Here is a 26,022-nt window from a genome sequence, read left to right as displayed (position 1 = left end):
GGTGCTCCACCGACGATGTGGAACCAGGAATATGATGTTCATTTTGACTTTTTACTTCAACTTCTGTAAGTTTATACTTTTATCTTTTACCGTTGATGGATGTTGCTCTTCTGGCTTCCCATTCTAGTTGGAACTTCGGTTTACGCTGCGCGTCAAAGCAAAACTGATTGATTATGGAATCGATCCGAGTCGGATCATACCCTTAAGTAGCATAAAGGCAGTGAAACCTGGACTGATCTCAAGCTGTCGTTTTTATTTGGATGTTGAGTTGTTTAACTGTTATCCTCGTCACAATTAAACTTGCTCTTTGAACCTCGACCAGCCGTTCTGCAATGTCTATAAAAAAATAACTATTAACTCGCAATAACGTCATTGTCAGCTCTGCGCACAGACTAATTGTAGTCGAACGGCAAATTTAATTATACGTGTGGGCCCTCTATTTGTTTACCATAAGGGTGAATGAACGACAGACGTGACAACACACAATTCAAGCACCATAATATTTCCACAGACTAGCAATTGTTATGCTGCAATTGATAAGCAGCAGTCTCAGTCCAATGTGGCCACAGTCTAGAGAAACACACACACACACACACACACACACACACACACACACACACACACACACACACACACACACACACACACACACACACACACACACACACACACACACACACTAAGGTCTTCTGAGAACCACAATTCTGTCTGTTATAAAAGCCCAGTGTTAATATTGTGTCAATACACGTGTGTGTGTGTGTGGGGGAGAAGGTCATGTGATCCAACATCTAAACATGCAATTAAGAGACACACACCCCACAGAGGCACACCTAGTGGGTGTGGGGAGGCCGAAGGGTGACACACAAACCGGGTAGTCACTGACGTGCAGCATCTTGCCCTCTGTTGCTCTCTCTCACGCACACACACACACACACACACACACACACGCACACGCACACGCACACACACACACCCCTTGAAGTAGTGGAATATATGAGGCCTGGGGACATGGGATATGAACCAGTGCGTTGGGTAAATAGGAAATTTGAAAAGGATTTAGGAGGATTCGATATGATTGTCTCTCTCACTATACAGCTGTGTGTGGGTATGTGTGTGTGGGTTTGTATATGTGTGTGTGGGTGTGGGTATTTGTGTGTGTGGGCACTCCCTCGTGTTTGTGTATGTGTGTGTGTGTGTGTGTGTGTGTGTGTGTGTGTGAAAGTGAGTTGTCCTATCATTGGCAGCGGGCATCATTGAGGAGACAGCCTTATCCCCCCCCCCCCTGCCTGATATGAGCGTTGAATTGAATGATTGATGAGGAGGTCTAAGTCAGGCCGCCTGCTGAATTAATCCAGTCAGACAGCCCAAGGCAATTTGATGGTGAACCGGTAGACTGGATATTGTTTATGGCTCGGCTTAACGATATAGGTTTGTGTGTGTGTGTGCCTGTGTGCGGTGGGATTGTGGGATCCGGGCCATTTCTCAGGTCCATGTGACGGCCATATGATGGAGAGTGTCACAGCAGAATACAATTTAGCCTCTCTTTCTCCCATGTTGCTCAAGCACAGGTCACACACACAAAGACACACACATATGCCGCACACAAAGAGACACACACACACACACACACACACACACACACACACACACACACACACACACACACACACACACACACACACACACACACACACACACACACACACACACACACACACACACACACACACACACACAGCTTCCGTTGTATCCATGGCGACCTGCAGTAGATCACCAGCAAAACACTAGGGTGCATATTGAATTGAGTAGGCCTAATACGATTGGCCTAATCAGTTTATGTAAAAAAGCAAACCATCTGAATCATCAGCAGGGAATGCTGACACGGGAACTCAGGAGCCGGACAATCACAGACGGGATTGCGCCAGGTTTTGAGAGACGGAGCCGTCTGATTGGCAGTTGACATAAATACATTTTCTATTTTCATATGCACTGCCAATCAGATGATGTAATTACTTTGGGTGGGGTCGGACCAGTGATCTGATCTGGGTTATGAAGATACGCTGGACAGACAGTTCACAGTGGACACTGTTGGGGGTTTTATGTCAGACTGAATGGAGCTGCTTGGGAGAGATTAAACTCACTTTAACCTCGTACCTAGATCTAACTTTCACCTAGACCCTGCCCACCACATCACCGTTGGAGATGTTGATGTTGGTCTGAGGGATAAATCAAGGACAAACGAGAGTTTAATGAAACCAAATGTTGCGTGAGGCCGGTCTCAGGCATCAAGCAGCGTCCACCTCCCTATTTTAATCCGCCTTCAAAGGTTCCCAGTGATTATTCCGGTTCCCTGACCAAATCCACTGGGGAGCACTGTGTGTGTGTGTGTGTGTGTGTGTGTGTGTGTGTGTGTGTGGTGTGTATCCACTGACCTCGGTATCCATGTCCTTGTGTGGGACCCAGGAGACCGCCCTCGCTGTGCTTTGAAATGATTGAATATTCCATTAGCTGTCTGCTGCTGCTAGCCGCGTGCTACCAGAGCTACGTTTAGAGTCTTAGCTGTTGGCTTAACATCGCTCCACTGATTCCAAAGGGCTTGTCTGTTAGTCTAGTACGCCAGACGATATTTCACCCTAGACTGTAACATTGTTAAACATTTAAAACTAACTGATGCATTGTCTTCAGGGTATTCTAAATAAAAAAGCATTTGCCTAATTGTCTAGGTTGAGAATTGTCAATATTATGTGTAATCTTGCTTCAAATTAAATTGCGATATTGAATTGTAGGTTATCTTTGGACTTTAAACTTGACCTGGCATGGTAAGGTTTTTGCTTTGGTTATTTCAGATTAATATTTAGGTTTTATTATCAAAAGGTTAGTTTATACCTCACCAGAGCTCTGTTTATACCTATTAGCGTGCAGTAGCTGTGGTAGGATACATGTTGAGTGGCCCAAGGTAAATGTGAATGGGTCGATTATACAAGATTAGATTGTGTGTTGCATTGACTTATTTAAACAGGACCGGTAATAACACTGTAATAGCTTGTCCAGACATCCCTTCCTCAAAGTGTGAAATGGAGGCTATGAATATCCCTGATTTAAAAATAATGACGACTTGCAGAACATGTTTCTGCTTTTACCCCGGGGTCCAAAGAGATCATCTGGGGAAACGGCTCTGTTCTCGGAAAGCCACCGATAAACCCATCAGAAAACAGGAAACCCAAGTGATAGGATGTGCAGTCTTCGGGTCATTTAGCACCGTTTACATTTTGCTTTAAGCAATTATGCTGGAAAAATACTCCCACTGCCACAGCCTGCTCAGGATGTCAAAAATGTAATTTGCTCATTAAAACTGTTCCACGAACTTCATCAAGGTTTTGCAGAAATCTAAATTATGAAATGATGCATTTATCTTGAAATGCTATTATAAAAACTGAGTATTCCAACATTTATCAATTGAAATGCTGATGACTAAAAGTTATATTATTCCATTTACATTGGCGTCCATCCGATCATTGATAAATGGTGAAACATGGAGGGGAGTCCATGTTCAAAAGTCCTTCTCTCCTTTGTTGAGCCATCTCATACAGCTGGGGCCATATGTAAAGCAGTCCATTTTAAACTCTCAAGTTCCCCTCCAACTGAATAATAACCTGTTGTTGCAAATGGTTTTGTGGGCGTGTGTCTGTGTGTGTGTGTGTTTTTCTGTGCGTGCGTGTGTGTGTGTTTATGGGTACATGTGTGTGTGTGTGCGTGTGTGTGTGTGTGTGTGTGTGTGTGTGTGTGTGTGTGTGTGTGTGTACGTGTGTGTGTGTGTGTGTGTGTGTGTACGTGTGTGTGTGTGTGTGTGTGTGTGTGTGTGTGTGTGTGTGCGTGCTCCCCAGTGATACGGACCTCACGGATGGGCTGTCGGAGACGGACGACTGCGAGCCGGAGCGTCTGGAGCGCGTCGGCAGCACAGACACGCTGGCCAACGGTTGCCGTGCCGACTGTGAGGCCGCCCGGCGCCTGGCCAAACGCCTCTTCCACCTGGAGGGCTTCAAGCGCTGCGACGTCGCCCGACACCTCGGCAAGAAGTAGGTCCCGGGACGGACCGGAGCTGCAGTGGCTCAGGAGGTAGAGGGTTGACCGGTAACCGGAAGGTTGCTAGTTCGATCCCCGCCTGCTCCTAGCTGTGAGTGTCGAGGTGTCCCTGAGCAAGACGCCTCGCCCTGACTGCTCCTGATGAGTTGGCTGTCGCCCTGAGGGGTTGACTCCGCCGTCGGTGTGTGGATGTGTGAATGAAGGGTTAAAAGTCACTTTGGATAAAAGCGTCTGGAAAATCCCCTCAATGTGAATGCGTTTCAGGGGCCAGTGAGAAATGTCTATCCGTTGATATTTTCCTTGTTGCTGTTCTACTTTACGTCATTCTGCCCCTGCTTTACGTCCATTAAGCGTACGAGACTAATACAGAAACAAACATGGAGGAGCGTGAAACAGAACAAACGTCCCGTAACCGTCTGAGGCAAAACAAGAGTCTCATATAAGGCGAAAGGAGAAAGTAACTCTAGTTTGTATTTAGAATATCGGATTACTAAAAGTTAGTTATGATGTGGTTGTGGTTATTCTGGGTAGACATTTTTTTCATAGAATTGACAGAAAACGTACTACTGTATATCTTGATGTATACTGTTATGGATATATGAAATTACATGCATCGTGATAGAAGATTCGGTCCATATCACCCAGCCCTAGTGTCAGCGGGGCGATCCTGTTAGCCGTCCGTCACGTCTTGTAGTCCGCAGCGGTTTCTCTTCCACCTTTTTCATCTCAGGACTCCTAAGACCCTCTCAGTGTCTGGGAGAGCCAACCGCACACATAGACAAATCTGAACACACCACGGGTGGGGATCCTTTGTTCAGAGTTTGAGTGGAGTTTTTCTGTACGTTGTCACGGCCAGAAAAATACCTACATCTTGATCGCAACTCATTTTGGCTAAACCACTAAATGTTTCTACATGTTAATAATGCCCTCTCCCAGTCCCCATGTTTGTATGACCTGGTATACATCAATATGAAATTCTCCCTCTCTCCCTTGCTCTCTCTCTCTCTCCCCCCCTCTCCCTCTCTCCCTCTCTCCCTTCAGTAACGACTTCAGCCAGCTGGTGGCGTCCGAGTACCTGAGCTTCTTTGACCTGTCGGGTCTGTCTCTGGACAGGGCCCTGAGGTAATGTCTAACTCGCTTCCTGCAGGCGCGTGTGAATGAGCACATTTGACATGTGTATCGATCAAGATTTGTCATGTTTGTCAATCTCTTGTTCCAAATTGCGCTAGAGTTCAGCACAGTGTAGTCAAGGTGCACACATTTACACAACACAACTTGTAATCCCCGTTTTTTTCTGGCCTGCGTCGTCCATGTGCGTTAGCGTGTGTGTGTTGGTGTGTCTGTGTGCTTGTTTTTGGGTATGCTTGTGTGTGTGTGTGTGTGTGTGTGTGTGTGTGAGAAGGTGTGTGTTTGTCTGCGTGTGTTTGTGTCAAGGTGCGGGTGTGTGTGTGTTTGTGTGTAAAGGTGTGCGTGTGTGTATGTTGCTGCCTCATACCTGTCATCCTACTCTCCTACCTGTCCCTCCGGGCCTGGTGTGTTACCCCAGCTGATGTAACACTAGTCCTGACACTACTCAGTGAGTTGGTGCTGCGGCTGCAACACACACTGCAGGGCGCGTGCAACCGGAGACTCAGCCCACCGACCTGACGTCGATTCCATTCCATTTCCATGACAGTTCTTTGTGTATTTCAAAGCCAAGTCTCTCATTTCGTCACCGTATTCGACATTTTTCAAACGATTTCTAAATATTTTCTTACAAGTTTGAGTACATCAGTTGTGGTACTAAATATGCACTTGCGTAATACACAGTGTCAGCAATGATGGATAGTCGCAATATTAATATCATAAAGATACTGTATGTCTCTCACATGTCAGATTGAATGTGTTGTAATAACTTAATCCGAGATTGAGCAGAGCATAAAAATATAACCTTAGAGTGTGTGTGTGTGTGTGTATGTGTGTGTGTGTGTGTGTGTGTGTGTGTGTGTGTGTGTGTGTGTGTGTGTGTGTGTGTGTGTGTGTGTGTGTGTGTGTGTGTGTGTGTGTGTGTGTGTGTGTGTGCAGGATGTTCCTGAAGGCCTTCCCTCTGATGGGGGAGACCCAGGAGAGAGAGAGGGTGCTGGTTCACTTCTCCAAGCGCTTCTGTCACTGCAACCCCCAGATGGCGTCGTCCGAAGGCCAGGGTGACGAAGAGGAGGACAGCGAGCGTGACGAAGGTTAGGGGCGGGGCGTGGTGGGGAGGGGGGGGGGGGGGGTGATGATGATGATGATGAAGAGGAGGATGATGAAACAGTTTAATGTACGCATAATAATTACATTCTAGATACTGTGTAATTTGTTGTCCATGCACATTTTGTGTACACTAATATCACTGCTTGTATACAGCTTTTGATATATTTATCATATTTAATCGACCTCTCCGAGTTATAACCCTTGTTGTGATAGCACATCGAACACCATAACTCCAAATCAATTCTCACTTTATTCTCACTTGAACCATATTTAACCGGTTTTAGTATTAAGTAAATATTGAGTGTTCCTGGTATCTTGATATCTGATTACTTGGGAAACAGAGAACACGATGTTCTCTGTTAAAGCGGTGATGTTATGCCACCCGGTGTGAGAGTGATCAGCCGTTACCACTGTTTGAAACCCTGCCTTTTCCTGTGGTGCAGTGACATCACAAGCCAGCGTGTCGACCTGTTGTGTGCTGGATAGACCAGTCCACCAGTCTACCCAGTGGACTGTACCAAATGTTGCTGATCTATCCGTACATCTAGGTGGACACTCTCACGTGGGATGCCACTAAAGCACACGAGAAGGCTGCTTTTCAAACGGCTAATCACACTCACACCAGGTTGCTCAACCCCACCCCTTTACCTGAGCCCCTGCGGTGAGCCCGTGCCTGCCCGGGCCTACAGTGGGTGTGACGTTTGTGGGTCCGTGTGCGTGCATGTGTCGTCGGCGGCGGCTGCCCGCCCTGACAGCGACCCGCCCTCAGGTGTGTCTTGTTGTGTGCCTGCAGACGGAGCTCACACATTAACCTGCGCCCTGATGCTGCTGAACACCGACCTGCACGGACATGTACGGACCAAACGCCTCCTCCCTCTTCCCCTGCTCCTCCCTCCTCCTCTTCCTCCTCCCTGCTCCTCCCTCCTCCTCCTCTTCCTCCTCCCTTCTCCTTCTTCCTCCCTCCTCCCTCCTCCTCCCTGCTCCTCCCTCCTCCTCTTCCTCCTCCTCCCTTCTCCTTCCTCCTCTTCCTCCTCCTCCCTTCTCCTCCCTCCTCCTTCCTGCTCCTCCCTCCTCTGCCTCCCTCCTCCTCTTCCTCCTCCTCCCTTCTCCTCCCTTCTCCCTCCTCCTCCCTCCTCCTCCCCCCCCCCCCCCCCCCTCCTCTCTTTGGATCGCTCCCATGTTGACATACAGAAGCTCTGCCCCGATCAAAGGCCTTAGCGCCTGATTCAGAGGGCAGATCCGTTCTTGTGTGGTCACATGACCCAGCGGTCAGGTGAGTGTCAGGTCTGGGACCTCGTGTGGCGGTATTCCACGTTGTCATCACAACGTGGAATCATGCCTGGAGACGCCAGGGCTGAGCAGCCGAGCCCAGAGGAACAATGGACTGATCAGATCTCCTCAGAGCGAGCAGAGGCAACGTGGCAGCACTGTTATTTGTTTCCCAATCTGGAGCACAATATTATTGTTCCATAGTTACCGTTTCACATCCCGTTATTATTAGGAGCATCACTGTTTGAGGAAGCCGAGAGCTTAGCAGAAAAGCGTTTATCGTCGATGTGGCATGTTTCCATTTGTGTTCTCTTGTTTCACCTCTCCATCTCCCTCACCCTCTGAGTTCATCCTTTCTCCCTCTCCTTTCCCCTGCTCTCTTTCTATCTCTTTTTTTCTTTCTCTCCCCTCTCTCTTCCTCTTTCTCTTCCTCTCCCCTCTTGCTCTCTCTTCCTCTCCGTTCCCGCTTGATCCTCGCTCTCCAGCTCCCCTCTCTCCTTATCTTCCTCACTCCTCTCCTCATCCTCTCTCTTCCTCTCCCCTCTCATTCTCTTCCTCTCCCCTCTCTCTCTCTCTTCCTCTCCCATCAGCCTTCTCTTCCTCTCCGCTCCCTCTTCTTCCTCTCTTTCCCTCTACCTTCACCCTCTCTCTACCTCTCCGTTCCCCCCTTCTCTTCCTCTACCTACCCTCTTCATCCTCTCTTCCACCCTATCAGTGGCGACCTTGTTCTGTCGCCTCGTCTCCCCCCACGTCGGCCATGTTTGTAGTCTATTCCTCCCTCCGTCCTCCCGCTCTGTGTGTTGTGCTCATCCACTCACAGTCGTACGGTGGCGACGCCTTACGGTGAATAAACCCTTCCTTTAACCGATGTCCTTCCTCTGTTCTGCTCTCTCTCTTTCTCTCTCTCTCCTCCCTTTTGATGCTGTTTCTTTTAACCCCTCCCCCCCCCCCTGCTGACCCACCCCTCCCTGCCTGTGCAGGTGGTGAGTATGTTTGTAGTACTAACACCTTCTCACCGGCGTCTCTCCACCTGTTGCTGACGAGGACAGGGCTGCGGGGCACAACGTGACAGCGAGAGGCTGCACCTTGATAGGGGACTGCATGAATCTGCATGAGAGATGAACCACGCCGGGCGTGGGCTAGAGAGGGTCAGAGGGACGGGGAGAGTTCAGTCGGATGTTTAATTCCCTTGGTTGTCTGTGTTAGTGAGCCGGTGCCACGCCGAGACTAGGGCGGCGATTAAAATGAGGCAAAGAATACATGAATATGTATTGAAAGTGGTCGAATAGTGACGTACTTTTTAAATCCTGGAGTGCTCCTTTAATTATAGATATAGTTTGTCATTAATTAACCCTGCAATTTTGATCCAGGCTGCAGTCCAGACCCAGACGTGCCTAGCTCCATGGTGTTCAATCAGGGATCCATAATCCATGTCATTGATTCAGTCATTAATTATGTTAATATCATTGATTGCGCTAGTCAGCCTAGTGTTTAGTATTGGCTTTTGGTTTTTCAGGTTGGAATAGTACTACTTTCTTAACTTATGAATACATGTATTTTAGAAGCCATAAATCTCATTGATCCTATTTCATAAGATGTGGCTCTCCAAAAATAAAAGGAAAAGCTGATACAAATCAGCGGTCTGGCAATGATAGGCAGCCTTGGCAGAGATACAGCTGCGCAATACTGCCTCCTAGTGGACAAGGAAAGGACGGCGGCCGTTGGGAGCCGGAGACCTGCTTAAAATTCTCAGTTCAGAGAAAGTTCACCTCAGCTCAGTTTTCTAGAAATCCTTGGTAAATTCTGCCTCCATGGGTCCCTCCGGGTCTTATTGTGTTGTTGTTGCCAACAGAACATCGGCAAGAAGATGTCCTGTACGCAGTTTATCGGCAATCTGGACGGCCTGAACAACGGAAAAGACTTCCCCAAAGAATTATTAAAGGTTATTATATTTAAGGTTCCATGTCTGGTTGCTGGTGTATGAATACTATTTGAAATGAAGACTTTATCAGATGTGAATCCTGCTTCACAGGTGCTGTACAACTCAATAAAGAACGAGAAACTGGAGTGGGCGATGTGAGTATGACAGATTTACTGTCTGTCTGCCTGTCTGTCTGTCTGTCTATTTCTCAGTTTGTCTATTTCTCTGTATGATTAGAATTCAGTAACATACAAATTATATATGTATACATTTAGGTGTGTATTTATATATTCTAATATGTAAATATGATTTAATTTATATATATGTGTATATATAATGCTACAATGGAAAACACTATACATAGCAGTAACCTATAGAATCGAATGTGTGTGTGTGTGTTTGTGTGTGCGTGTGTGTGTGTTTGGTACTATGTGTGCGCGTGTGGGCTCCCAGGGAGGAGGAGGAGCTGAGGAAGAGTCTGTCTGAGCTGGTGGAGGAGCAGTGCGAGGGCGGCACTAAGCGCGTTGCCAGGGTAACGGACGGCCATAACCCCTTCATTGCCATCCCCATCCTGCTCAACGCCGTGACGTACAAACACGGCGTGCTGAGCCGCAAGAGCCACGCCGACATGGACGGCAAGCGCAGTGAGGACACACACACACACACACATGCATGCGCACACACACACTCAAAGACACACAGACACACAAGCACACGCACTCAAAGACACACATGCACAGGCACACTCAAAGACACACAGACACACATGCGCACGCACTCAAATAAACACAGACACACGTGCACAAACACACAAGCGTCAGACTATGAAATGGTGCACATCGTCATGGCTGATGAATTACCTGGGGGGGGTAATGGGGATGGGGAGGTAATGGGGAGGGGGAGGGGGAGGGGGGTTGAGGGGGAGGAGATGGGGAGGGGGAGGTGATGGGGAGGGGAAGGGGAGGTGATGGGGAGGGGGAAACAAAGCTGATATATCTCCTGCGGAATCTCTTATATTAGGAGATCAATTCAGCTTTTGGCCCTTTATATTTTTCTGACGCTATCTTTTCCTGGTGAATGTTTCTATCGAGCAACCTCTTAATTATATATTTCTATACTCTCTCTCTCTCTCTCTCTCTCCCTCTTTCTCTCTCTCCCTCTCTCTCTCTCCCTCTCTCTCTCTCTCCCCCTCTCCCTCCCCCTCTCCCCCTCTCCCTCTCTCCCTCTCCCTCTCCCTCTCCCTCTCCCTCTCTCTGCCTCTCCCTCTCCCTCTCTCTCTCCCTCTCTCTCTCACCCTCTCTCTCACCCTCTCCCTCCCTCTCCCTCTCTCTCTCTGCCTCTCTCTCTCTCTCTCTCTCTCTCTCTCTCTCTCTCTCTCTCTCTCTCTCTCTCTCTCTCTCTCTCACCCTCTCTCTCTCTCTCTCACCCTCTCTCTCTCGTTCTCTCTCTCGTTCTCTCTCTCGTTCTCTCTCTCTCTCTCTCTCTCTCTCTCTCTCGCCCAGCCCCGAGGGGTCGTCGCGGATGGAAGAAGTTCTACGCGGTTCTGAAGGGGATGATCCTCTATCTCCAGAAGGTACCGCACCTTCTGCCGTCGCCCTGTTGCCATGGAAACCCCTCGCCAGCCGCAGTGACAGCGGGACGCGCGGCCTAGCAGCTGCCTGCACCGCTGCGCTAGGCTAGCTGCCTCTCAGCTGTCTGTGTGTGTGAGAGAGGGAGGGAGGGAGGGACGAGGCATTCAGGCCTCTGTACGTCCCTGGGTTGGACGCCCCCTGCTGGTTGAAACAACGTACTGCCAGATGTGAAGCCCCATGAGATGACAGAAAATAAATATAAATTGATTGAATATATTGTGTCAAAATAATATAATGCTATACGAAGCAGGCCAATTTATAGTTATTTTAGCCAAATCCTCTATCTTGGGTTTTCTTAAGAGGCTATAACAAGAACTGACCTTTGTCCCAGTTCAAACCTTTACATAACCCAGCCTTGTAGAGCATCATACGCCACAAGAGACCACACATCTGCAAAGGGTCTCCATCCAGCAGCAGAAATACCTGGCCCTCACCCCAGACCTATGCTCCTCTCTCCTCCCCCCTCTCCCTTCACCCCTCTCTTCACCCCTCTCCCCCCTCCACTCTCCCCTCTCCCCAGGATGAATACAAGCCGGACGCCGATCTGTCCGAGGCGGACCTGAAGAACGCGGTCCGGATCCACCACGCCCTGGCCACGCGCGCCACCGACTACAGCAAGAGGCCCAACGTGCTGAAGCTCAAGACGTCCGACTGGAGAGTGTTCCTGCTGCAGGCCCCGTGAGTCATAGCTACACCTACACCACCAGCACCTACGTCACGACGACTACGCACCACGACACCGTTACCGCCACTACACACAACATACCATGCAAAATCCCTCCGTCTTGTGGGTATAGTTGCTATGGCTACCATTAGAGAGTGAGAGGAGAGTGACAGAGGGCAAGATTTTGAAACTAAACGAGCCAAAAAAACTTCATGTTCCCCTCTCCTTCTCTCCCCTCCCTCCCCTCCCCTCTCCTCTCCCTCCCCTCTCCACCCCACCTCTCCTAACCTCCCTCCCCTTCCCCCCCCTCCCTCCAGGAGCGAGGAGGAGATGATGTCGTGGATCTTCCGGATCAACCTTGTGGCGGCGCTGTTCTCTGCGCCGGCCTTCCCCGCCGCCATCGGCTCCATGAAGAAGTTCTGCCGGCCGCTGCTGCCCTCGTCAGGGACCAGGCTCAAGCAGGTGAGATACACCACCCAGAACAGCACTAGATACACCACCCAGAACAGCTGTAGATACACCACCCAGAACAGCACTAGATACACCACCCAGAACAGCTGTAGATACACCACCCAGAACAGCACTAGTAACACCACCCAGAACAGCACTAGATACACCACCCAGGACAGCACTAGATACACCACCCAGAACAGCACTAGCCAGGCCATGAACACCACCTCCACCTTGAACCCTAACCCTGAAACACCACCGTATTGCACCACCTGCAACTATAATGCTCCACTTTCAAACTAATAAACCAACACAACCACCTCCCTCAAACCCTGCCCCATTTCACCTCCCCCCTTGTACACCACCTGCACACTAAGACCCCACATCCATCATCAACCCAATACACCACCTCAACACACAGATACATCATATCCACCACCTTCACGTCCTCCCTGAAACACCATCCGAGTGCACCACCTGCACCCTAATGCACCATCTACACACTAAGACACCACCTCCATCACCTCCTTGAAACAACACCCTAATTCACCACCTGCGCCCAGATACAGCACCCACATCCTAAGACTCCACCTCCACCTTGAAACAACACCCTAATTCACCACCTGCGCCCAGATACAGCACCCACACCCTAAGACACCACCTCCACCGTGATCCAATCCACCATCTGTACACCGAGGCCCCTCCTCCACACTGCGCGCTGCTGTGTGTGAGTGTTTGACGCCTCTGGCCGTTGACGTGGTGAGCTGTGTGACAGACCACTTCACCACATGGGTACAGGTCCGAGTTTATGGAATGTGAATGTGTATCACTATGTGTCATGAGCAAGTGTATTCACTTTACCTCAGTGTATAATGGAATAGTATAGTACAATTAGAATAGATAGATTAGAATAGAATATGAGAGAATAATCACTTCCACAGTCATAAGCTTTATCTAACATTACCGTATGACACATTTTCTTTGACAAAACAATAGAAAAACCATACACAGTCAGTTCACCTTTCATACATTATAATTCCATATATGTAGAAATAAGCTTCACTCTGAATGCCAATTCAAACCAGTGTCTGCTTCACTGCTCTCTAATGAACAGCCGACAAGAGATGCTATGCCCCGCCCACTACTTGCTCATTACGTCCTATCCGATTGGCTCTGTTTTTAGGAGGGGGGCTGAGTTGACTTTGTGCTTCTGTGATTGGCTCAGGAGGAGCAGCTGCTGAGTCACGAGAGCAAGTTGCAGCAGATGAGCCAGGAGCTGGAGGAGCACCGGAAGAGCCCGCCCTCCCCCGACCCCAAGAGCCGCGCCTGGGAGGAGTACCGCATCAAGGAGCACTACCTCACCTACGAGGTCTGCTGGGGCCCACACACACACACACACACACACACACACACACACACACACACACACACACACACACACACACACACACACACACACACACACACACACACACACACACACACACACACACACACACACACACAACCTCACCTACGAGGTCTGGAGCCGCTGGGCCGCCTCACACAGAACACACACACATATATATGTATCTATACAGTACAGTTCAAAAGTTTGGGCCCACTTAGAATTGCCTTCAATGAAGATAACATTAAATCAATCAGAAATACAGTCTAGACATTGTTAATGTGGTAACATTTTTATGGAGTATCTACTGGTGTACCGAGGCCCATTTCCAGCACCCATCGCTCCTCTAATGGACGTTTAGAAAACCCTTGTGCAATTATGTTAGCAAAGCTAAAAACTGTTTTGAACGGTAGTGTATATATTTATAAATATGTATAAAGTATGACACCTCATCCACTACCAGTAGAGCATCGCTGGTGCAACTGTCCCTGTGATGGTCACTGATGGTCACTGATGGTCACTGTGATGGTCACTGATGGTCACTGTGATGGTCTGTGATGGTCACTGATGGTCACTGTGATGGTCACTGTGACGGTCACTGATGGTCACTGTGACGGTCTGTGATGGTCACTGTGACGGTCTGTGATGGTCACTGATGGTCACTGATGGTCACTGTGACGGTCTGTGATGGTCACTGATGGTCACTGATGGTCACTGTGACGGTCTGTGATGGTCACTGATGGTCACTGTGATGGTCTATGTGACGGTCTGTGATGGTCACTGTGACGGTCTGTGATGGTCACTGATGGTCACTGTGATGGTCACTGTGATGGTCTGTGTGACGGTCTGTGATGGTCTGTGTGATGGTCTGTGATGGTCTGTGATGGTCACTGATGGTCACTGTGATGGTCACTGTGACGGTCTGTGATGGTCACTGATGGTCACTGTGATGGTCTGTGATGGTCTGTGTGATGGTCACTGTGACGGTCTGTGATGGTCACTGATGGTCACTGTGATGGTCACTGTGATGGTCACTGTGATGGTCACTGTGATGGTCTGTGATGGTCTGTGATGGTCACTGATGGTCACTGTGACGGCCTGTGATGGTCACTGTGATGGTCTGTGATGGTCTGTGTGATGGTCTGTGATGGTCACTGTGATGGTCTGTGTGATGGTCTGTGATGGTCTGTGTGATGGTCACTGATGGTCACTGTGATGGTCTGTGTGACGGTCTGTGATGGTCTGTGTGATGGTCACTGATGGTCTGTGATGGTCTGTGATGGTCTCTGATTGTCACTGTAATGGTCTCTGATGGTCTCCTTGTTTGTCACTGGGATAGTTGTAGTTTGTTCATGGGATGTACGAGGTCCAATCACTGATGGTTGTGTTGGCATATCATATCTATGATCTATATACATATAGATCTATAGCTATCAATATCTATAGATAGCTATAGATCTATAAGTCTTTTTATATGCATATACATCACTAACCCTGGTCACTCTCTCTCCCTCCCATCATTAACCCCCGGTCTGTGTGTGTCTCTCTCTCTCTCTCTCTCTCTCTCTCTCTCTCTCTCTCTCTCTCTCTCTCTCTCTCTCTCTCTCTCTCTCTCTCTCTCTCCCATCACTCATCCCGTTCTCTCTCTCTCTCTCTCTCTCTCTCTCTCCCCCCCTCTCTCCCATCACTCACCCCGTTCTCTCCCCCCCCCTGTGAGCAGAAGGGGCGCTACGAGAGCTACATGGGGCTGCTGCAGGCCAAGCTGCGGGCGGAGACGGACGACCTGGAGAAGATCGAGGCCAGCGTGATGCTGGCCACGGGGGCCGAGGTGCCCCGCGCCGGGGGGGCTCTGCTCCGCAAGACCCAGTCCTCGCCCTCCATCAGCCAGCACGCCCAGGGGCCCCCCAACGGCCGCGCGTCCGGTCGCACCGGCCCCGGGCAGCGGAGCTGAACCGGCCCCCCTGTCCCACCTTCCTCCTCCGCCTCCCCCATCATCATTATCATCAGGGCCAACCCCCCCACTCTGTTAAATGAGCGCTGAGCAGTGACATCATGGATGAACAACCTTTCGTCGTGGAGTCTCCGTCTCCACGGTGATGCTCCCTGAGCAAAGTATGAAGAACGCTCCCCCCACCCCCATCGTCTGAAAAGAAGCCCCCCCCCCCCTCCCCTTATGGACGCACGTCCCACGTGATCACTGCGGATCTATAACTCTGTCTGAAACCACGTCGTCAGTATTATTTGTGCAGCAGCCTCTGCCCCCTTCTTTGTAGAAGCAGATTTAAGTTACGATATTTTTTTATGTTTGGATTTTGGACAGACCACAAGCGAATAACTGTAGCATTTTGTCTCGTCCCCGCTCACCTGCTTGTATGTGGACACGTGCGTGCGTGTGTGTGAATGTGTGTATGTGTGTGTGTGTGTGTGTGCATGTGGGTGTGTGTATGTGTGTGGCTGCGTGATGTCAACAATCTTATGAAAGAACTACAACAATGGCTGCTCTCTGGAAGAACTTCGGGACATTGAAGTACGACCCCCCCTTTCTGGGCGGAGCCTATTTATTTATTTATTTCATATCGTGGAGACATTGTCGACCCGCGATCGGATTGGCTCACGCGTCCCGGCTCTTCTATTTGATTGACCCTTACGCACATGAACCACCCAGAACAATCTTTGGCCACAGCCACACATTCCTGCCTTGCTTGAAATCACCTGCACTCTATATACCACTGTTTAGAACGTGTCGTTGAAGCTTGTGAAATGTTCCTGGTTCTCACAATGTAATGACCCAGACCTGCAGAGTGGCTTTGTCATAACGTCTGGGGTTGTGTTTCTGCAGCCTTGATGTACAGCAGCAATATGCATTCTACTCTCGTCACTCCTGTCTCCAGAATCATGTGAATCTGACAGGGACTCCGAGCGGTCTGTGGGTTCTAATTTGGATAAAGAGATCCCTCTGCCGTGGACTTGTTTTATTTTGTGTAGGTCACGGTGGTCAGCGTCGTGGAGGAAGGAAGCAGCTGAGCCCCGGGTGGGCCAGAGACCCCCCGAGACTTCCTGGAGGTCTCTGCTCAGCTTCCGAGCCGGAATCGAACAGGAAACTCATGTGTGGAAGGCCTACGATTGAACCCGGACAAAAGTGTGTGCTTCTGGATGGTGTTTATGTGTAATGTTTTGTGTGGGTGTTCTGTTTACGCCCCCGTGGGTTTTGTGTGTGCAAACATCTTTGCGTGTGTGTGTGTGATTGAGAGAGAATGCACACACTGCATGTATGCATGCCATTAAGTGCTTGCAGTTGAGACAGGGTTTCTACAGAGAGAACAGGGTGGTAACATCAGGGAACCAGGGTTTCATTCCTTTGTAAGATGACATGTTTGAACCGCTATTCAGCATGTGTATGTGTGAAGTAGGACTTCTTACACAAACGTAAAATGGTTTACTGCCAGCTACATAACACAAATCAACTCGCTAATGAAACGATGAAAGACCTCACCGCCGTCAGTCCCCACAGACCCGCTGTGTTTCTCCTTCTGTGCGGAGACGTTTGGAGACCGCTGTCGGACACGTCTATTCATTAGAGTGTTTTGTCCGAGGACACTGGGGCGCAGACCGCGTATCGCTGGCGGTATTTACGACGTTACGACGGTGTCAGAGTGTAGAGGTCAAGGCGCGGAGCGGGTGTTTTTTTACTGTTGTCTGGTAGGTTGGTTTAGCAGCGGGCCTGCTGATCAGACTGGCGAGGGTGACCTATCTCTGGGGATCCACCGACGGCGTTACCACAGACACCAGCTCTTCATCATGGCGAGGAGGAGGAGGGCGGACCTTTGCTTCTGACGAGGAAGGAGCTCTTTTATAGACAAAGGGGGGACCTGGGACACATTGAGTCTCTTCTTGTTTTTTGGTTTCTTTGTACCAAGGTGGTTTTCAAAGTGTTTTCGGTTTGGAAGCTGACCTCTTCTGATCGAGAGGCGATGGGGTGGGCTGGGGTCTGAAGGTACTGCAATTGATAAGCACCTTAACTGATCACCGTCGCTTTTACACACGCACACACACACACGCAGGTATGATTCTCTTATGAATATAGCTTTGACACAACTGTAGATCGGCTCAGCTTATGCCCCCTCTACCCCAACCCTACCCCCCCCCCCTCCCCACCTGCCACTGGCCCCCATGGACAGGAGAGGGAGTTGGACACCTGGGCCTGGTGGAAGCTATGGCACTTACCCTCCGACTCTAGGCTTCTCTGAGGCGGGGGGATTGGACAGTGAATAAACATTACATCTGGATTCTGATGAGTCGCTGGACCACATGGTTTGTATATTCCAGTCGAAGAGTCGCCAGATCTCCCGAACGGACCTTCTCCCCTTTTCTAAAGCGGACTCGTAAGAATATATATATATATGTACATATATATATACACCCCTTGTAGTCACTTTGGCTGTCGTGCTAGGGTAGGCCTGTGCTGTAACATAGATTGTGAGCGAAAAAATAATATTGAAACTGTTGATTTGTTTATTTAAGGAAATGACAACTAAGGCGCTTCGATGTCACCGTTGAACATACTTTTTGTTCTTTATTTGGTTGTCCATTTGTTTGTATATCCGATGTGTTTCCGGCCTGGATACCAAACTAATGTAAAGGACATATTTACTGGGTAGTCCGTGCTTCATAAAGTAAGCTTTTATACACATGGTTGTGATGTGTTTCTTTATTTCTGCCGCCTCAAATGTTTTATCTGAAAGTTGATCCTGATTGATTCCTCACCGGCTCTGGAAGAGCCGAAACGACACGATTAATCTCTCTGAAATTCATCATCATTTGAGGTTATGTTAGCCTGAGATTCTTTATAAATACTCATCTAATGTATTTATTTATTTATTAAATAAATCAGAATGGTTATTTGGTACTCCTTTGTATCACAATGGAAATAAAAACCTGCAGAGGTCTGTGTGATGGAGGAAGAGGAACAGAGAACCTAACTAACCTAACCCATTACGGCACCCATTGCACTTGCTCTTCAATAATATATAGATCTTCAATATGATATACAGGGAGCAGGATAACCTGATTCAGGTGTGTTTCTGTAGCCTAGCACTTCATCACAATCAGCACAATGTCAAAAGACTTAACACTTAAGTGAGATTTGATGAGTTGTGTTGTTGTGATGGACACATGGAAGGAATGTGCAACAGCTGGGTGGACCAGCAGAAACATACTGACATCAAGGCTAAAGCCATCTATGAAAGACAATCTGACTCATATGGGATTACATTAACATATCTCACACAATAATGAAGGCCTGGTGCGTCCCGGTGGCGCACCGGTTAGAGCGCGTACCATTTAGGCCCAGTCCTTACCACAGCGAACCGGGTTCGATTCCTACCCATGGTCCTTCGAAGCATGTGCCCCCCTCTCTCTGCCATACCTTCCAAAATATCAAAAAATAATGCAGACCTATAGAAACCAGACTGAGAGGACCCTGGGTAGCAGCAGTGTACGTTCAGTAGTCAGGTGTGGTTAACGATAGCTTATATACACCTCTGTCAGCTTAAAATAGGGCAGGGGTACATTAGAAAGCAATGGAAGACTATAAGCCTATAGGGCCGTGACATGGAGAAGGGACTTAAGTTGTGAGTGTCCTTGGGTTTCGTTTCTCAGTGGGTGGGTTGGGGCAGAATAGTGTAGCAGCATGACCTCCAGGGAAACCCCACATGTTTGGTTCCTATGCCTGGTGCAAGATGCCTTTACCCCCCCCTAGTCGCTTTGGATAAATGTGTCTGCTAAATGACTAGCGGCTATGCTTAGCGCTACACTAGGCACTGTCCCAACAAAGTCCTGGGTTCACCTGAGTTGATCTATGACCCTGATTAAGGTCAAACATACATCGGATCTGGGCAGAACTTTTACTTTGAAGTCCTTGGTTCTGAAGCGGGTCGGACGGTGCAGCGGTGAAGAGACACGGACACGTGGAATGGACTCTTTATTGCGCGGTTATTCAGACGACAGCTTCCTCAACATCAAAACAAACAGCAACGTACAAAACAACACAGCCTTTCTTTGCCATCAAAGGAAATTTAATAAGGTAGTGAGAGTACATAAACAGAAATAAATGAGGAGTGATGACGCCAGTTAGAATGATGTTAGGATGTTTTAGGATGAGCTGGATGTCAAAGCCAAAGTAAGCACCATCTTCATGTCAGGGAAAAAGGCCGTATTCCACTGGGGAATACTCTAGAAGGTGGGGAGATCAGGGGCCGGGCGCGGAGAGGAGGGGGGACATGATACAAGAGGATTGTTATCACAGTTTTTCAGACGTTTTTACCAAAAGAAAAAGAAAAAAGGAACAATATCGGTGTAGCACTACTTAATCATGCAATTTACTTTAGTAACCCTTCTGACACACAGACAAAATATATTTCAATAAGTACAACTCAGTACATCTCTGTCCAGCAATAGTCACAAAGCCTGCAATTTATACTCTTTGAATGTGAGATCCCTATCAAAAATAATATGCAGATTTTTTAATTTTTCTTAATATATCTAAAGTGCAAGTATTTATCCATTTTTTTATTCAATGCTTTCTGTAAGTATAAAATACGAAGGAAAAAAACAGCAATATGTTTTTCCTGTTAACATTGTATATTTTTTTGAAAGGAGGAGCATCATATATAACAAACCATATATATATATATATATATTTATATATATATATTTATATACACACACGCCACAGATAAAATATTTGTTGAAAGATACAACATATCATTTCATAGGGGGATGGTAAGGGGATCTGACCATATGGTGACATGGATATGGTTTTTGTGCATGGAACCCACCCCTTCAGCTCCAGGATTAATTTCCAACATCATATTCATAATGTCTTCAAAAACATTTCAGGTACCATTCCTTTTTTTTTTTTACTACACACAACAGTAGCCTATACAGTCTGCAAACATGATGGACCCTAGTTATAATAATCTGTGCAAACGGAGGACGTGGGGAACTCAACCACTGCATTCTCTCCATTGTTTCTGATGTGTCATAGAGTGCTTGGCTTGGACCAGAGGCTCTGATTGGCTGTGCGAGCATCTGGAAGTGTAAATGGCTGGTTCAAAAGAAATCAAAAACAAACAAAATAGAAAATCGCCAGCACTTGCGCGGTGGGCCAGTGTGTGGAACACCTTGTGGTTGTTTGGAGTCGGCCGTCTGAAAGGGTTTGCTAGAGCAAAGCCAGACAGAAGGGTGATATTTCGATTTGAACATGTGTTACATTACAGTCAGATACATCAGCCATGAATAGTCCCATGTTGCACACTGCAATGATAAGCAGATCAATAGACACACACGCACACACACACACACACTCACACACACACACAAACACACCTACAAATGTAGCCATGACAACAGTACTAGTTTTGTGCATGGACCACATGCAACAATATTTGACCAGTAAAACGTTTCCAGGACTGGTTTGATCATTGATTGATAAGACCGTTACCAGATTCGCATCACCATACGCGTGTCCGACAAAATCATTAAAAGAAACACACATCAACAGGAGTAGTAGCAAGCACAGCAGTTCTAAGGAAAAATAGTCGCAGAGTAGGGGGTTTTGACTAGGGCCTCGGAAGTTATCGCGATTGCCTTATATTACGCTTAATAGGTCATTCCCAGCCTCCTCCCTTCGGCGTGTCCTCTGCCGCGCGCACGCTGCTCCGAGCCGCGGTGACACCGCACCACTCGATAACTGACATTTCAAAGCAAACACGTCTGAAAGTGAGAAAATAACCTTCCATTTTGAACTTGAATCCTTGTATACAGATCAGGGTGCATTGTGGGTAGGCCTATGCAACATGGCTGCAAGGTCACCTCCTGTTTTTTTTTAAGTAGGACTCTGTGCACACTCCTATAGTCTAGATTAGACTGCATCTCGTTTGCACCATTTTAACGATCATTCTCTTATTTTTTTAAATGCACCCGAGTGCATGCACGGCCATCTTTGTAGTTCCTAATCTGGCAGAGCCAGACCCTTGCAGGCCCCACTGAGTGTGGATGAGTGTCTGGGAAGAAAGCTCTCGTCAAACGTGTTAGTGAAGAATATGCCCAGAAGATTGTTCTGTTTTCCGCTCTTGACAGAGCTGTGACACAGCTGACAGTAGTCATGTGATCGACAAGAGATCTCTCTGCTCTTTGTCATTAAACCTTGTGTGTGAATTTTCCCGCACTTTAGTGTAACGTGCAAGAGTCACCACCTCACTGACCCGAAATGACTGAAGAAGTTTGCATGATTCGGTGGACATCATGTCGTGGTCACAGACGTAACAGCCTATTTAGCCTCGCCCCTTTTAATAACTCTCTGCAAGGAGAAAAGACAACCTTTTGAAACTTTGGGAGGAAGGAAAAAAGTGCTTTTCGAGTGAGGCAAAAAGTGAAGTCGATAAGCAGATGCAGACTATATTTGGCCAATGGGGGAGAAGGGAAAAGAGAAGAGGAACGTGACTTTTCTTTTTGATTTCCAGTTCTTAGTGTGGCCTACAGGAGGCTTCATTTCAAATCAACGTGAGGCCAGAGAACTATTTCCTGGGATCAGCAGAGGATGTGCAGATCCGAGGGCCGACCCAATCACAACCCGCCGCCCCGTGATGTGGGGACGCGTCAAAGCCCAGGTTACTGCCTTTCTTCGCTTCCTGGAACGAGGACAGGATAAGGTAACTAGGAAATAGAAGTGCCGTGGTGGTCCACTAGGGGAGTGACTGAGCCACTAATCCCACCCTCCTCCACACACTCGGGCTGCCGTCCACAGTGCAGTGCCAGGCTTCTCTGGGCCTTTCAGCAGCACTCTTGAGACAAACTTTGGACCCCGAAACACCCTGCTTCAGCCAGATGGGATCTAACCACCCCCCCCCCCCCCCTGCACTCCAACTATTTCCTTGGCTCCATCAAAACAGCCGAGCTCCATCGAGAATAAATCAAGTTTATAGAAAGACGGAGAAGAGAGAGAAACAGAGGGAGAATGAGGAGGATCGGATTAGGGCATTTTGTTTCTGTTTTAGCCCCAGATGTGCACTGGCACAGGTTCTCTGGCAGGGCAGACAGCGCCTGGGCTTTTCAGTAACATTAATAGGGCTGTCTACCTGCTGGGGCCTTTTACACACACACACACACACACACACACACACACACACACAGACACACACACACACACACACACACACACACACACACACACACACACACACACACACACACACACACACACACACACACACACACACACACACAGTCTGTGCTCGCAAACATCCAGGCGTCGGGATCTGTCTGTCCCTCTCTGCCTCTCCCCGGCCGGTGGCAGGTCACTTTCTGGTGATCGGTCTGGCTGTGCCTGGCTGGTATAAGACCCATCTAATCCAGCCTACTTTAAATAAACCTGATAGGGGGAAGTTAGCAGCTCACTCTGCGCCCTCGCTGATTGTTAACTAATGCGCAGACAAACGGTTTGAGGTCAACCGGGTCGAAGCCAAAGGAATATTCTGCCGAGTCTGTTAGGTGCTGTTGCTACGTAAAGGAGTGGGTGGTCATCGTGGGGGGGATTATCCGAATCAAAATGGAAATGGGTTTGTGTTTTATGAACACAATTTCACCGGGCGGGCCTTTCGATCGAGAGAGCGATCAGCAGCACTGGAAGGAGCGTGCCCCCTCCGAGGGGAAGGGGAGGAAAAAAAAAAGGAGAGAAAAAAAAGGAAAGCGAACAACGAACTCAGTGACCCGCCGTTGCCACCGCTGAGCTGTCCTCGGGCCCTGCTGCAGGCGGAGAGACGCAGGCAGAGAGACAGCCCGACTCAAAGGGCTGCCTCTCAGCCTCACCTGCTAACAACTGCCCCGCACAAAGCCCACACACAGGAAGACTGTCTTCCTCTGGCCACGCACAGCCGTTGTTTTCTGTTTGTTAAAGAGGGCAATTCTATAAAGCTGTATTCAATATTCACCAGTGGATACTCGCTGTTAGCAGAGAGAGGCCATGGGAAGGGAGAGGGGGCATTACATTTTAATGTGTTGTCGTGTCACGCGCGCACGTGTCTGTGTGTCTGTGTGCGTGCTAGCCAAGGACAGGGACTCAAAGTCCCATGATGCTCCACTGTTATGCCGTTACAGAGAACGTGACATAGGAGACATAATGGAGGGTCTTCCTAAACTCTCTGCTCAGCGTGTAAAGTGTCCAAGAAAGAGACGTGGACTGGGCTTGACCTTGCTTTTTTGCCCAGGGGGTAATTCTACAGGGGAGGGGAAACGCAAAACACTGAGACTAGTCTACACCGAGAACAGACAAGGCAGCCCACCCCATCACTCAGACAGTTTTTTTTTTTGACGTTTTTCTTTCGCTATAGGATGAACTCCCACATAAGAGCAAGTGCCTCAGGAGAAAGACTTCACATTTCGGTAATATGATGCAGAATTATCAACCTCGTTGTCATGCTTCTCAAATATCTATCGATCACATAGCCTATACATCTTTTTTTACATATATGTTTAATAAGAGTCTATACATGTGATACAATGCCACTATTGGCACGTACACAATATTGCACACTAGTAAGAAACGTCCAGCCTCAGCCAGTGGACCCCCCCGCCGCCCGAGAGAGAGGGAGAGAAGGAGACCGACACGTCACGGGACACTGGGCGATCAAATGTGTATACAACTTTTGAGGACAACAAAAAGCATAACCTTTATAATAATAATATTCATAATAATAATAATGCAAAAGTGACAGGCGAGGGCCCCCTGGGAACTATCAAGGGGCTGTAGCACCATAAGGAGAGAGATACTGCCTGGGCCCTGGCTCTCAGGGGACACACGTCTTTACCACAGCGGGGTCTCGGTGCGGAGGGCCTTGCCTCTCTACAGGGCCTAGCCTGGCTCTCTCCGTGGCCTGGCCTGGCTCTCTATGCAGCATCTACCTCCACTCTGACGGATGTCCTCATCCAACCCCGGGCCGGCGACCGCTTTTAACGCTAGGGTGCCGGTGGTGCCCCACGCCCCCCCCCCTCCCCCCTCAGCTGGTGTCACCGCGGTGGTCCCACCTGGTGCCATGCAGGCCTACAAACCCCACAGGCCCCCCCACAGCCTCGGCCTGGCCTCATCCTCCTGGGGCTGTCCTGAACAGGGCAGAAACCGCCTCCATTTCACTCCTTATCACAGCTGGGAAGCCTCCCAGTGTGTTCACGTCGTTTAAATGCGAAGAAGATGGGGGCCGGCACGCAACAAGCGTCAAGCACAGCCTCGCACTTCCTGGCCTACGGCGCTCATAAATGAAACGTACGGACCACGTGAGGACACGTAAACGAGTGGAGTGTATAAGGCACCGAGTTGTAATGACGTCAGAGAGGATGCCTTGGACGCGCGCTGCGCTAACGCGTCTTTTTGTTTTGTTTTCCGCGCCTGGCGCTCCCACAGGTGGGCCGTATCGTTTCGCATCCCCATCCTTCCAGAAGGGGAAAAGGAGAAGTATTTTACCCGCAGAAAACGTGGGCATTTTAAAAATGATTTTTTTTTTTAACTGCTGATTCACAAAATCATAATTAGTACATCTAAGTTAGCACTTTTTTCATTAAGTTTATATGGACATGGTGACACGAGATCGGATGCTGAATAGTAGCGCACAGAGATACACGAATCCCATTCATTCACACGCAACACAGGCTAGTCGTTTGATTTCTAACCAATCCCATAATAGCATGGACAAAAGGATGCCGTTAGCCAGCTACTCTTGGGTTAAAATAAAGACTAAAGCCTATCTTACTAAAAGGTCTATTCAGACATGAATCTCTGCATGCTGAGCGTTAATAAGCCTGTGGTGCGCCTGTCACTCTTTAAGCGCTCATCTTTATTCTAGGCTACGAATATAATAAACTTCGCATCTGTTGTTCGAATTTTGGTTTTTAGAAAGTCCACAATATATATTCTCTTTGTGCTGATGTCAAATACTCTTTAAACTTTATACTTTAAGACCGTAATTTGTTGTCGTTATTTCGGTATCCTCTGTATTAATAGATATATATCTGGTTTCGTTTTTTGTTTTTAAATCTTAATATAGCTCTCTATTATCATCATCTTTTTTTTTTACCATTTTGAAAATCATTTGATTCGAAATAGCTTCGAAGGTGTGCAAAATCTGTGGTGTGGTCGATACACTCAGTTCATTGTCACGTTTAGATCAAGTAGGTAAAAACAACAGTTCATATCTTACAGGTGAGTCTTGGTAGCAGCACGGTCGGTCAGTGGGGAGGGGGGGGGGGGGCGTCCAGTACAATGCGCGAGGAGGTGACAGCCGAGGCGCTGCCATGTCTGTGGAGGTTGTGGGGGGGGGGGGGGGGGGGGGGGGGG

At 48.4% G+C, this 26,022-nt stretch overlaps 1 protein-coding gene across 1 annotated transcript in view; it reads left to right on the top strand.

The window, feature by feature from the left end:
* Window positions 1-18,325, top strand: part of psd2 (pleckstrin and Sec7 domain containing 2) — a 19,979-nt gene extending 1,654 nt beyond the window's left edge. The window contains exons 1-13 of the mRNA XM_030367466.1: window positions 1-65; window positions 3,885-4,076; window positions 5,125-5,205; window positions 6,148-6,299; window positions 7,109-7,169; window positions 9,436-9,526; window positions 9,617-9,660; window positions 9,959-10,149; window positions 11,008-11,078; window positions 11,657-11,814; window positions 12,118-12,262; window positions 13,476-13,619; window positions 15,358-18,325. The exon at window positions 1-65 is cut by the window's left edge and continues 1,654 nt beyond it. Of these exons, the coding sequence (XP_030223326.1) occupies window positions 16-65; window positions 3,885-4,076; window positions 5,125-5,205; window positions 6,148-6,299; window positions 7,109-7,169; window positions 9,436-9,526; window positions 9,617-9,660; window positions 9,959-10,149; window positions 11,008-11,078; window positions 11,657-11,814; window positions 12,118-12,262; window positions 13,476-13,619; window positions 15,358-15,588 (1,611 nt within the window). The 5' untranslated portion in view covers window positions 1-15 and the 3' untranslated portion in view covers window positions 15,589-18,325. The remainder of the gene's footprint in view (window positions 66-3,884; window positions 4,077-5,124; window positions 5,206-6,147; window positions 6,300-7,108; window positions 7,170-9,435; window positions 9,527-9,616; window positions 9,661-9,958; window positions 10,150-11,007; window positions 11,079-11,656; window positions 11,815-12,117; window positions 12,263-13,475; window positions 13,620-15,357) is intronic.
* The last annotated feature ends 7,697 nt before the right edge of the window (window positions 18,326-26,022 follow it).

Source organism: Gadus morhua, chromosome 10 (assembly GCF_902167405.1).
Source record: "Gadus morhua chromosome 10, gadMor3.0, whole genome shotgun sequence".
Taxonomy (NCBI): Eukaryota; Metazoa; Chordata; class Actinopteri; order Gadiformes; family Gadidae; genus Gadus; species Gadus morhua.
Note: the sequence above shows the minus strand (reverse complement) of the source record. Positions and strands in the feature narration are given on the sequence as shown.